At 41.7% G+C, this 14,471-nt stretch overlaps 1 protein-coding gene across 3 annotated transcripts in view; it reads left to right on the forward strand.

Moving 5' to 3' along the window:
* LOC128448952 (intermembrane lipid transfer protein VPS13B) overlaps window positions 1–14,471 on the forward strand; it is a 325,941-nt gene that overhangs the window by 257,628 nt on the left and 53,842 nt on the right. For all 3 annotated transcript variants that reach the window (XM_053431840.1, XM_053431841.1, XM_053431839.1), the window contains exons 39-45: window positions 323–519; window positions 1,783–1,999; window positions 3,846–4,030; window positions 10,993–11,189; window positions 12,808–12,989; window positions 13,545–13,765; window positions 13,866–13,997. In XM_053431840.1, coding sequence (XP_053287815.1) covers window positions 323–519; window positions 1,783–1,999; window positions 3,846–4,030; window positions 10,993–11,189; window positions 12,808–12,989; window positions 13,545–13,765; window positions 13,866–13,997 — 1,331 coding nt within the window. The remainder of the gene's footprint in view (window positions 1–322; window positions 520–1,782; window positions 2,000–3,845; window positions 4,031–10,992; window positions 11,190–12,807; window positions 12,990–13,544; window positions 13,766–13,865; window positions 13,998–14,471) is intronic.

A 14,471-nucleotide genomic window follows, 5' to 3' on the forward strand; every position in this document is an offset into this window, starting at 1 on the left:
AGTATATTGTTGAACTATTCAAAGAATGCTGACAAATAATATTTCTCAAATAGAATCTAGAGCATTACCACAGTAAGGGTAGAAGTAGATTTGATTTTAAGCATTTCTTTAAACCCTCTTTCTTCAGTTTCCAAGGTATCGTTATGAATTAGGAACCACTGTTACTTTATCCACAAATTATTTGGTACATAGGTTATCAATGACAAAAAAAAAAATCTTTAAAATGTTTTGAACATATCAGTTACCTCATGTTTCCCTCTGTTGTTTTACCTTGTGCTCTATAAGTCATTAATTTCTGCTACTTCTGTCTTCCTGGACGCAGTTCAGTCTTCCTCCGTGCTGCTGGAGCTGCAGGATTTGCTGGTGAGAACTGGGCTAAAGGGCCGAAGCCATCTCCTGCTGGGGCCATTCTCCTGCAGCTCTTCCCTGGAGGCTCAGTGGTGTCGGCACAGCGGTAGCCCTGGACCTGAGCCCGGGCCCCCTAAACTGCTGCTGGACCTGAAGGGCAACCTGCTGCAGGTTTGGCTATTAAATCAACTCAGCATATAATTTATCAACCAACATGGCTACAGTTTTAGAGGCCAGGGTCAGATCAGTACCTCTACAACAGGTTAGAATTGAATGTCTTGCTCAAAGACGCTTACCCTGAGGGCTTGAGTGAAGCTCTGTTGAAAAGAACAGACTCCTACTTGAAGCAATGCTATTGCCCACTAAAATGTCACCTCAGCTGTGAGTGCCTCTGGTTTCCAAATTAATCCTTACAGTGTAGCTGACACCCACAGACACAGGTCATCACACTCTTAACACTCTATTGAAATTTGCTGAAGCCTCTTCAGTTCTGCCATGGCTTCTGTCCTCTTTGCAGTTGACGTGATGACAGTAGAAATTGCATGCTGTAATTCCACTGTAGATTTGATTCACATCTGCTGGTTAAGGAATGGAATATTATAAGGCTATTTTGGGGGGTGTGGTGTGGGATATATCTTATGTGTGCCTTTTTCCTGTGAGAAGTTACATAATGTCCACTCTGGAAATGTGACTAACTGAACGCATTATTACTAATGTATTATTCCACATTACTTCTTCATGGGTAACCCCCTTCCCTATTTTGAATGTTTCCCTTAATGTTTTTATTGCATGCCTATTAACGGAAACATCACTCTCGACTCAACACTTAATACGTAATCATACATTTCCCTTTGCAAATATTGGCATCTTAATCAAGCGCTGTACAAAGCCACTGGAATTCCCTCCGATTCCTTATTCTCATGATTTCTTTCCAAAACCTTGAAAAAAAATCCCCAGATTTTCCTGTTTTTAGAGTTTAGTCATAACCCACCCTTGTGAGTTAGTGAGTGGCGGGGCAAGCAGGCAGGCAGCTCCATGTGTGAAGAGTTTTTGACTCAGATATTCCTCATCCTCAGTCCAAACCCCAGACAGACCCGCTTTGATGGCGCATGGGAAGGGGAATGCCAGTAAGAAGGATGTAAGGTTATGTTAGGTAATATTAGTAAGGATGTGAAGGGTTGATCATGAGGGTAACCCTGATCACTTCTCTTCTTGTTTTGGAAAATAATGTTTATTTATGGATCAGCTATAGGAGTCTGTGTCACTTAAGCTTTTTACTATATTTCTTTACTTCCCATACATTGCTCTCTTTTTTAATTAAAAAATCTTGCCCTGTCTTTACCGCCCTGTTTTCCTGTTTCTCTCATTACTCATCCCACACTTTTTACTTGTTGTTGCATCCCATCCATCTTACCTTCTCTTGTTCTGTCTCAGGTCTTTTGGGGACAAGAGCATCTTAATTGCCTGAATCTTGTGGAGGAGCACCTCCAGGCATACCTTCACCTTCAGAAAAAGGATTCAGCCAATAACTGCTCCAAGGGCAAGCTCTGCCACACACAGCCACCTCCTTCTCCTGGCTCTCCCTCTCCTCAGACAGAGCACAGCTCAGATGACTTGCGTACAGGGCTTTTTCACTACATTCAGGACTCAGGTGAATGTTTATATAGTGCATGTTGATTTCACGCAGAGAAGACAAAGACATGTGCCTCATACTGTATCATGACCAGGCTTATATGGTCATATCTATTACTTTGAATGCTGTTTGAATTTATGCAAACTTTTAACTTCACAGAAGAGTCTATAGATGTTCAGCAGTAGTCCAAGCTCCCAAAGACTTGATTACCTGTTATGGTTGTTTTATCAGCTGGTATTCATATCAGTAATTACAAACAGTAAATACATTTTTAAAGACATCTATCTCAGTAAAATTATATTATTAGGACAAACATATTCCTGGTTGTTTCATGACAAGGTTTTCAGAACGGATGGAAGAGTGGTTAGCATTGGTCCCTGAATCCTTACAAACTCAAAAGAGCCTTTGTGACAAAGTGAGATGTCACTCAAGACACACACAGACTTAAAGAGAGTGAGATCAAAGTTGTCTGTGGAAAGAAGTTTCATCAGACACGTCTGCCTGGTTCCACTCTGAGCAGCGTGCTGTTTATTCCCCCTCTTTGTGCTCTGTGTCTGCTGTCCCCTGCGTGCACACACACAGACACACACGAGAACATTGTACACAGAGGATCAAGCTTCTCCTTGGCTGTGGACCAGCCGTCCACTCAGTCAGCTGTGGTTGAGTCTTTGTTTGTTGCACCGTTCCAGTGGGCTTTGATGCATTTACTATGCTGACTGAAGCAGGAGAATGTACAGTAGTGAGCTAGAACATAGGGGACAATCTGTCTGCAACATGTTGTCAGCAGTCAGGGAGAACAGGCCCCTGAGTACAGAGAACAGTGAGTGACCCCTCAGAGGCCTGACATAGGGATAGATAGTCAGAGGAGTGGATGAAAGCTGGATGGAAAGAAGGGTGGACGGATCTCTCGGTCTCTCACTTTCTCCAGTTTTAAGAAAACGCAAATGAAAACAAATCCTCAAGAAAGTAGGCAGCTGCCTGCTACACATAAAGGGTCAAATCAGCCACAGACAGTTTCTGCTGTCCCCAGAAATGTGTTTTCTGCAAAGAGCGTCTCAGAGCTTGTATCCTCAGGGGCCAAACAAAGCAGCAGTTCTCTGCTTGACTGTTTTTTTCAAATAAACATTTTTCCAAAGGACTTGAATCACAAACACCACTCAGAAGTTTAGATCCACTTTTATCCAGCTGTTGCAGGTGCAAGGCATGGTTCAATCAATGGTTATTTAGTCAATAGCAAAAATGTTTACTTGGCAACTTTGTATATAAACAGCTTCTTACGCATATAAACATTCTGAGAGCGTGGAAACATCCACAGTGCTCTTTCGGGAGATACTGTTTTAGGGGGTTGGATTCCATAATAGAAATTACCAACAAAACATCATTGCTCCAAAGATGTAAGATGCAAGTCAAATATAGCTCCAACAAAAGGTCAATTTCATGATATGAAAAGAATGATTGCATCAGATGTTTTCCATACGCATCTGAAAATCGCATCTTTACTGGCTTCCAGGAAGCCAGTAAAGCCTCTATACAGGCTGTTTGTAATGGAACTCTGAAGGGAAATGTGTTTTATACTACTAGATGTAAGCAAAATATGAACCCCGTCCAGTTCACCCTCTGCTTTTCAGTTGGACTTTCTTTTATCTGTTCCACTCTGTTATCTCGGTTAATCTATTCCTCCTCTTTTCCATATTTCATCTTGCTTCATCCTCATGTCATTTTCATATTTTCCATGTCTATGTTTTTGATAAGCTTTTCCCTTTCGGTTTTTCTGCCATCCTTTCAACTACAGTAGAAACCCTGTTCATAGATTATTGACAGATTCAATTGAAAGTATTCTGACATTATGGATAATTCCTTGCAGCGTCCGAGAGATTACCAGGACCCCATGAGGTGATGTTCTACAGTGAAACGGAGGACAGCTCTGGGATGATGCTTTGGAAGTACCCTGAACCCCGTGTCCTCACATTCGTCAGGATAACTCCTGTACCTTTTAACACAACAGAGGACCCTGAGATCAGTACAGCTGACCTGGGGGATGCCCTGCAGGTATGAATGGACACACATACTGTATCTCCTGATTAGAACAAAATGTTTTAACATGTTATATTCCCAACCCTTAGCAGAGCTTGAGGTTAAGTAAAGACTAGTCATGCGTTGAGCTACATGTCTTTGCAGCTTGTATGAAGATGCATAGCCTTCTGCTACTAGGGACGGGGGGTGAAAGAGACGTAAAAAAGAAGATAATCCACGCGCAACATCACCTGCAATGAAAGAGAAATAAACTGTCTTGGAACTGGGCTATGTTCCATTTTGATTCCCATGACATGAGTCATGAGAACTCCCATACACTACGTGTTATTGAATGACAGAGACCCCTGCTGTTCCTCCAAACATGTAATACATGATCAGACAGCTGTGAAAGTCATTTTTCATGCTTTGGTGTGAATAGCCAGGTGTCTCCAGCCCCAGATGAGGTTATATTTTGGCAGGCTGTAGCAGCTACTGAGTCTTCAGGGCCTCACTGGGGGAGAGGACATCCCAGTTTTCCTGCTATCACTCATCCCCTGCCTTTCTTTCCAGCTTTTTATTCTCAAAGGAAAGCCGGCTCCCAAATCAAGTACATCCTCCTCGATATTTGTATTTTCTTTCCATGGAGCTAAATTGTGTCTTTTTTACATTTAGTCATATATTATTTAAATGTCCATTGTTAATGTGGATTTAAGTTAAATTCAATGTACAGTGAGTTGAGAATGACAATGATAAGCAATTGATAATTTATAAGCTACTGGGTTGGTAGAATGTCAAAAAATGCAAATGTAACCCTGATGTAATACATTCATAGATGTTTATTTAATATTACATTGTAGCAATAACTGGTAAATATATCTTCATTTTTGCTAACAGTTCTAAAATAAAGAAGAAATAAAATATGCATAAAATAACCAATATATTTACTATAAAGAGTATATCCCAACTCATTCCTAATTAAGTAGAGTATTTATCAGAAGTTAATGTTATTTTTCTGAATCGAATGGCCATGGCAAGTTTTATTAGATTCTCAGCCCATTTCGAAGGACTTTTTAATTAAATGTTTAACCCTTAGGGCCAGCTTCCCTTTCTCGCATTTCCTTCTGCTTCTTTCGACCATCTGCAGCAGAAGTTTCTCATCTTTCTTTATCCTCTCTTTATCTCTCAGATTCTTTCCTGTACTCCCACAATCATTTCACTGACAGAACAGATGTTTTCTTCAGTCTGTTTATGTGTGCCGACCCAGGAGAGGGAAGATATTGGACGGTTATTCAGATGTCTGACTTCCCAGCAAGGCCCCACAGCTGTAAAGTCTGTAATGAGCAAAACGCCAAAGCGTTGAGCTGATTGGCTGCATATTGGGTTACAGCAGAGAACAGATAGAACTGATGTGTGTGGTGGAGGGAGGGCTAGAGGAGGAGGCAGTGATAGACAGAGTTAAGATAGAGGGAGAGGTTCTATAATGGGAGGAGATTGACAGGAAGGAAGAGTTGAACACAGATTGAGTGAGGGGATGGTAATGTGTGTGTGTGTGTGGGTGTGGGTGTGGTCGTGCGTGTTTGAGTGCTGCTCCATTCGGATGCCTACAGACATGTTCTTATCTGCATGAGAGTATATTACACAGCAGGAGATGTGGAAGCAGTGGTTGATGAACATGTGGTTTCCACATCTTCCACTCCACTCCTCCTGTCATCTGGCATGGTCCTTTCTCCTCTGACAAGTCTGTTAAGAGGAATCAGGTGATGGGACTTATATGGGGGAAAGTAGTGAAAAGAGGAAAGCTAAGAGAATTGTCAGTTCTCTAATATTAGTTAGCATCTATTTCAAAGAGAAATGCAGCATGCACTCACAGTAACCACCGTACAAGCCATGTGTGAGTACAGCAGCAGTGAGCCTCCTAATTCTAATGCTTGTGTTTCTGTGACATCCATATAAACATTCTGTCTACGCTAGGCAGCAAATATATCTGCAATGGGAGACTTTGACAGTTATAGCAATGGACAAGTTTCACAAAGGCACCGTTGATAAAATGAATGAAAAACATCACTAAAAGTGTATATGTTAACTGGTTTGAATCCATTGTTGAAAGCTTCTCTGATGCATTTGGTCAACACTGCTCAAAACAGGATCATGTATCATGGACTTCTTGAAAGAAGTGACTGTAAAGTAATTATGAGACATTGGATCCATGTACAGATATGTTACACAGTCTTATACTTACCTTATATTTTTGTCCAAACACTCACATAGCATTAAGACAGCTGTGTGTGAGGCATGGGTTGGATTTGTGGGGGTTATTTTAACCGGACCTCTTGGTCATCCGCCAAAGTCATTGTAATCTCATATTTAATTGATTTCAGCCTCTGAGACAATGATTATGCTTTCCTTCCACAAAACTTCAAAAGTTTTTTCTCTCAAGAAGTCAGTCCAACTACAGAGAACGGAAATGCAGCCATAAAAGTAAAAAAAAAAAAAAAAAAGAGTAATGGCTCAGTTTCTGTTCCAAAGCAGTGTCATTTACTTTACATCAAGACTGTGTATATATAGATAGAGAGGGGGAGAGAGAGAGAGAGAGCGCCAGAGACAGAGCCAGAGAGAGAGAGCGGGAAACAGAAAGAAGGCAGACATAATTTCTCAGGCCTCTAAAATTACCATGTGGCCAATGTAGAGATGGAGGCTGATAGATATTGAGAAACGGAAACTTAGAGGCATAAGGGAAGAAAACAGTAAGGAAGAGAGAGCATTAGTTAGTAATGAGCTGTTCTGTCAATTAGCACCATTCGCCTATAATGTTTTTCAATTTAAGGCTGTTAACAAGCAGGTGGAGGGTAAAAAACAAGATGAACACTATAAAAGTGACTCTTCTCCACATTTTCTCCTTTCCCTCATTCTGTTACTCCTCCTCTCTCTCCTTTTGTCCTTTTGTTACACTCCCCCTCCTCCTTTCCTTTGCTCCCTCTCTTCAGCAGAGAGCGCTGACAAGATGAAGGGAGGGGAGGGGGGGGGGGGGGGTCTGCCCGTCCCCAGAGCATATCATATTAACGTTTTATAAAATCAAGATTTCCTGCATTTAAATAGTTGTGGTTTCCCAACTGGTTCCAGCATCTCAGAGGGGGAATTCAAACATCCTTCCATTACTCTAAGTCAGATTGCTGCCTGCATTATCTTTACATACAGTAGAATGGGAGCGTCAGAGTGATGGGAGGGTGGCTGAGAAGTGACAGATTCCTGACAAAGCACCCACAGGTTCCCACCTGAAAAGGGCCCTCTCTGTGGGGGTTCTTAAGTCTGAGAATCGGGGACTAAACACAGGAGCTATGATTCAGTCTGACCCAGGCTCAGGGGGAGCAGGAGGAGGGGAGGCAGAGAACAACAACTTGAGTTCAGCCTCAGAATATAGTCTAACACATTCTGTTCTTATGCATGTTCACATTTTCCTTTGCACCCACGCAGGCTTTTCTCAATATACAAATGTTTAAATGTCATCATCCACTTTCTTTTTGAAGCCATTGCCCAAAATTTACTGACTTTTTCAGACAAACATCGCACCATCTGGTCCCCTGCTGTTGCTTTTGTGCATGGCACTGTGGAATAGCCTTTCATGTCCCAGCAGGGCTCTGGGCTGCCATCATGGGCTTGCTGGCCTGTGACGGATATCATAAAAGCTGGCCTAAGATGAACCTGTAATCTTTAGCCGCATCTGTTGCTAAAGCTGTTGTTTCTGCCATTGTTGTTATTAAACACCGGTCCACCATCAGCTTTTTCTGGAATTTGTAGGAATATACCGCTTTTTGTTCCAAGTTAGAGTCGGAGAAGAGTCCTTGGGGTATTTCATTGAGTGCGACACACTGTACCAGAAATAGTGGCGGGCTATTTTAGCCAAGATAACTATTATTTTAATGGGACAGCGCTCATGCCAGACCTGCATTAGTCACAGCTAATGCACTATGAAAATAAAAGACTATCCATGTGGTTAATTTGATCTTGAGTTCTTACAGCTCATCCATCAAAATTCCATTCCTTTTTTGAAAGTTTGGCATTGCAGAAGAAACAAAAAAAAAAGATGAGGGCAACAATCTCAGCATGGGCTTATTCTTGATTTTCCACACTGATTAATGTTAACGTATATTAGCCCACCTGAGACATCGCTGCAGGAGTCATTTTCAGAACAATTTTCATTACATCTCCTGAGTAAACATTTGCTCAAGCTGATGTCAATTCAATTTGTCTGCTGGCTGATAAGAAGTAGCTAGCAGTGGATTCTTTAGACGTATAAGCATCAGTGAAATAACAAAATACCTAATGGCAGTGTTGATATTGTTAATACAAGTTATGGCAGACATGGCTGTGGATGTCAACAGCCGCAGCCTCAGAAGGAGCTCAGGGAGTCTTCAGTTGCAGAGACATATTTAAACTTCAGCAGTGATCACACCTGGGTTGATCATGGAAATTGAAATTACTTCTATATGTTCTGTGTTTACTTTAGTTAGCCTGCTTTTACTTAGTATTTTAGAGACTGTGATTGGTCTGTTGGTCCCAGAAAAGTTAACCCATGCAGAGCAATAGTTTGGCAGAAGGATTGGAACACATTGGCTCGTACAGGCCTGATCTAAATATATGTGTTCGGAATATTTAAACTTCTCCTCAACTTAGCCTTTCAGGCAATGTGACCCACCTTCAAAATGGAACTTTGAATAAAAAATATAAATAACATTTAAGAGTATCCATGGGCTGATATTTTACCCTAAGGTCTAGCTGCTAGCCATGCTTTGTCAAGTGCATGAGTATAAGAAACACAGATTGGGCCCATCTAGCCAAGGGAATGTCAGCTATTCATGGTTACATGTTGTTTATCAGATAAGGTACACACACACAATCAGGCAGCGGAAACTGACACTGCCCAGACTGTATCATGCACTCACATACATAAGCACACCTGTGTATACACATATGTATACACGCGTATTGTCTTTCATATGTGCAATTACACAAAGTCATCCTCTTGAACACATATATACAATACATCTGACATATACACAGGTCCCTTCTCCTCCCAAAAGCCAGTTCCAGAGGTCCAACTCAACATAGCTAAAAGATTTAAGTAATTTTCTTTCTTTTTTTCCCCCAATCCCCTACAACATTTGATGCTCTGGTTATTGATTTCATCTTTACTCTCGTCCAAGGCCAAGACCGCAATTCAAAGGAAACATGACGCAAATTCTACCATGCAAATGTATTCCACTGTACCTTATACCGTATGTACCTCAGCTATTCATTTCTCTATGCAGTCATATGTATAGAATATCACAGGTGGAAAAAACCCTCTTTGGGTTTTAGCAGTCCAGTTCTGGGAATTCTCTGTGGACTTTATGTGAGTTTCCTCTTCGGTGGCTCAGTGTGGGGGTTGCGGGTGCACAACTCTGTCAGGTACACTTATGAGAAGTTGATTCCAGGAAAACCGGTGTGGCATTTACATGATGTAAGCTAGGGTTACTTCATCCATCAGGCCCACACATATAAATGTGCGGACACATACTCACACTCTTTGTGCACAATGCTTCCCTCACGTATGTGTACACACTGGCCTGTTGATAGTCCTGTGATTTTGGTAATTGTCCAGGGGGCTTCATACCTCTGGTTAACTGTTAGATTGTCAAAGACACATGTGCACAAACAAATGCACTTACCACACACACACACACACACACACACACACACACACACACACACACTCACACTCACCTTTTACAGCCTGGCATCCTTCAGGTTTGCTCCAGAGACACCCTGCCACTACTGATCCATCAGTAGCTGAGGTTTGCAGGTGGTCATGGGGACCTGAGCACCTGGTTTAGTTCACACAGGAGCACCAGACACATTTATGGTAATTTTGGTTCAATCTGAGAGGAACACATGGAGCCCTACCAGTCATCACATGATGTGAGAACCCTCACATAGTCTGATTGTTATTCAGTGTAAGAAACAGCTCGAGGTCTTCAATGTTAATTGCATCTTGTAGCACACAGTTGCACCGTGTTTAGTTATGCTGTGGTCATGCAGTGTTGTTATGGAGAGTTGTTGTCTGACTGCGTTGGTGGTCTGTGGTGAGAGTGTCATTTTTTCCGACAAGCTGAGAAATGTAACTTTGTCTGAAGTGAGTAAAATTCAAGATTGTAATACAGACGTCATTAACATTCAGTCCCTCGTTCCCTCTCCAAGGCAGGGATTCCCTGTGTTTGTAAGACAGGTCAGAAAAGTATCAGTTCTTGATGATTAGCAGACCACTGCAGTCGCTTAATGCTTTATGTTTAACTCGGGAATCAACTGCACTGAGTGTATTAACAAAGCCTTACAGTAATCCTTGAACAGATGAATTAGCAGGGTTACACTGGGAGGGTAACAATAGTCTGTCTGGAACTTAGCCTTAGCTTTGAATGATGAACATCTGATGGATACAACACAAACATATGCACTTGTCTCAATCTTAAAAGGAGAATAGGGATCTACTGTAAAACACTGAGGTAAAATACTGTCATCTGATAAAATAAATATCTGTGGGATCCAGTGATAGAAGATAGTATGATGTCCACAACAAAACCCTGCATACAGAGGTATTCAGATATATTCAGCAGCACCAAGATCCACTAGAGTTTAAACTTTATTTCAGTACTCGCAGCATTCTTTGTCACCCTATAAGGCAACACAGACCATTGTCTGTCCTAGTTCTGCCTGAACAAGAATAATGCCACCACACCTGTAAAATACTTTGCTGTTTGATGGATTTATTTGACTCCAGATGCATTGTTGTACAAGACATATTGCCACTGTGTTTGCTGCAAAAATTTCAAAAGTGCAGAACAAGAGTTTTATTTAGCTCAAGCTTCATTAAGGACTTGACAAAAGTTACTCTGCTGGATGCTGCTGTAGGAAAATACATATCTGGTGTTCACATTTTGAAACCTTTACTGTGTCCTTCTGTCCAGGTACCAAGCAGCCTGGAGTACTGGGATGAGCTCCAGCAGACCTTCGTTCCATACCGGGAGTTCAGCCTGTCAGAGAGCAGTGCTTGCCAGCTGCAGCTCCCCAGCATCAGCCTCACTGACCAACAGAAGGAGCTGGTGGCTTCAGACTTATGGAGGATAGTCCTCAATAATAATGGAGAGGGAGGAGATGAGCAAAGGTGAGGCAAAGTACTACATTTGATCTAGTTCTCTTTCTTTTCTTATACCTTTGTGTTGTGTCCCAGTCGTATATCAAGAGAGCATGTGTATGCCTACACATGGATATGTGTTTGGATCTTCAGCACATAGGCCATCCTGTGTGAGGGAAAGCAGAGAGATAGAATGTGCACCCAGGCCGCTGAGCACAAAGAGCTAGTAATGTGTCCCTCGCCCCACATCTGGTGTGCAGGAACAGAGAGCGGGCTTGGAAGGCGTTCAGATTGGCCTAATGAGATTTCCCAGCACACCAAGAGCCTGTCAGGGCCCATCCGGATTCCTTCCTGCTTACCTTGAGTGTATCTAATCGAGGGGAAGCTCACGGGAAGCATGAGGAGTAAAGCTCCCTTTGGTTTGGCTGGACCAGGCCAGGCCTGGGTTGGGCTTGGTTTAGCTGGGATGCAGTGGTTTGGACTGGGCCAGTGATCTAACACCTCAGCGAACATGTTTTTACTCCCTTCTTCTCGCTACCACGGCTTCCTCTCTTCATCTCCCTCATGTCTCACCCAGAATTCTATTACATCTTCTGGGTTTCACCCATCTTTCATTTATTTAGTCTTTTCTTCCTCATTGTTTCCTCATTTCAATCTACTCCCCTCCTTTTTACCTCCTCTTGGGATTTAGGAAACTTTTAGTGGAAGAGAATTGCCAAGCCCACATTCTGTGTGGCTTAGAAAGCTCCTGAGGAACAGAATGAAAGAAGAAGAAAACATCCAAGAGAAGAAACAGGGAAAAAACTCTACAGAGACAGATTCATTGTAAAGCTAAATATACATCTGTGCTTCATTACAATCATACAAACACTACATTTCCTTTATGTTGAAATTATTTGTCTTTTCTGATCAAAATCGATTCCCCTTTCCTCAGTCACTAGTTTCATCTGCCTTACTTTAGTTTCCACCAGAAAAATAACTTGGCTTTGCTGCCAACTGGAAGTAATGAAAATTGTCAACATATGATGCTTATCTTTTTAAGGAGCACTCTGCTGCACCAGCATTTTTCAGGTCTTGAGCGTTTCCTGCTGTAGCTTTTATAGTGGATCATGGTAGTAGCAAATTACAGAGCAAATGGTCATTCACTTCAATTATATTCCATTCAACATCATCAACCATGACATGCAATTAATATCTAGAGATTCTTCTGAAAACATTGTCAGTAATATTGTACCTAAACTCACTGGCTCAGACAGTGAAGAGGCCCCACATTGTTGTCTGAATAATTGTAGTGTTTGACTCAGCGTAGCCTTGTGACACAGTAGGTTTCTGACATGGATGCCACACAATTTGTAACTGACTGGGCAAGAGACAAAAGACTTCAGCTACTAATATGAATCAGACTATTTTAATTAGAATGAAATGAATTTGTGTGTTCATTATCCACTGGTTAAGATGTTATAAAAGAAAGTTTTTGAAAATCAATTAATGAAAACTTTCAGATGCTGACTCAAAGTCCTACATTACTCACTTCCATCATTACTATTTTCATATGACATCATTTCATATTCGCAGGGTTCCACATCTTTCTTCATGTCTCTCCACTTTCATTGTTACTTCACATCAGCTCTCTGCTTTATCTCTCCAGTTTGGATAGTGAGTCTGGGTCCCAGGTACCCTGCGATCAGCTGCTATCTCCAATGGCGCTGGCAGCTTGCACCCGTGTGGACTCCTGCTTTGCACCCTGGTTTGTCTCCTCCCTGGGTGTCTCCCTACAACTGGCACAGCTGGAAGTTCACCTCTGCCACCATCTAGGACAGCTGGGTACAGGTAGGATACAGAAGTCACACTCACTAAGTATAGTTAGAGAAAGTAACTTAAAACCAGTTAATATTTTATTGGTGAGAGAAAAAAGTTTCTTGTTTACTTTGCTTGTTCATGATTTAAGCAAATTACAGATTAAATGCCTACTCAATTAGGTAAAGCATTTATGGTGGACTGTATATTCTTGCACATATGCTTTAGATTTCTGGATTCATTTTATTTGGGGACAGCTGTCTCAGGGGGTAGAGCAGGTCATCTTCTGACCAAAAAGGTTGGCGGTTAGATCACAGTCTTCCCCATTCCGCATGCTGAAGTTTCCTTGGGCAAGATACTGAATCCAAATTGCCCCTGACTGCTTTGCCATTCCCATAAAAGTGCTGCCCATAGAAGCATGGATGAATGGCAAAAAACTGTACTGAAAAGCGCTTTGAGTGGTCATCAAGACTAGAAAAGGGCTATATAAATACAGACCATCTACAATTTTACCCCTTTTTTCCTGTAAAACTGTTTGTGTCTTACCCCTGATAGCCTTTGGTAAAAAATAATGTGTCGCTTTTCCAGTTCCATCTCGGCAACTTCGTCCCTTCCTGCCAGACAGGAAGTTACCTCAGGAGCAGGAGTTCATGGTGGTCGGCGCTCGGGAGCCAAGGGTCTTCTTGCGCCAGTGGAACAATGGACCACGTCACTGTCAGGAGTTTAGCTTTTCAACACAGGTGGACTGCAAGCTGCTGGAATACAGAAATTTAACACAACTTCAGCTTCTCCAGCCTTGTGTAATACAGGTAAAGCTCAGCCATATTGGGTTTATTACTCTATACAAAACCTCAGAAAATGTAGAGTAAAATAATGTATATTTAGAATCTGATTTCTTGTATCTTTCAGGGTCAGGCTGCAGCCACCAGCTGCCCAGAGAGCACCACCTTGGATGTGAATGTGTTTGTGGACCCTGTGTTTCTCAATATCAGCCAATTTACCATCCACACTATGGACACTGCCCTGCATAGCTGGCAACAGGTGACAGGAAGATTAGGCTGTTGATAAAGCCACACACCTTTATATTGCACCACTCTCCAAATAATACAAAAATGCATAGACTTCATGAACTGACGTGAAAAAATCTGATTAGTGGTAAAATATTCATTCTGATCTCATTGCTTGGAAATAATCAAGCATGACAGATTTCCTAAAGTCTAAAGTTGTTGTTCCATGTATTGTTTTTATCAGAAGCCAAATTGTTGATATCTATAGGTACTGAGCTAATCTCCAGGCTCACTGCTGCAAAAGGAAGCATTTTTTAAGGGATAAAAGTAATCAGTTATATGATCGATTAGGATGCAAAGTATTGGAGGATGACTTGTTGACTTAACATTAAAACAGTGTGGTGCATTCAGACAAGTAAAGGAAGAAGGAATGTTTGCTCTTACTTGAATAGATTTTTGATTTGGAGGCAGGGGCTAGTAAACTTGTGGGAAAAAATCCATTGAAATG

The sequence above is a fragment of the Pleuronectes platessa genome, chromosome 10, assembly GCF_947347685.1.
Source record: "Pleuronectes platessa chromosome 10, fPlePla1.1, whole genome shotgun sequence".
In the NCBI taxonomy this organism is placed as follows: domain Eukaryota; kingdom Metazoa; phylum Chordata; class Actinopteri; order Pleuronectiformes; family Pleuronectidae; genus Pleuronectes; species Pleuronectes platessa.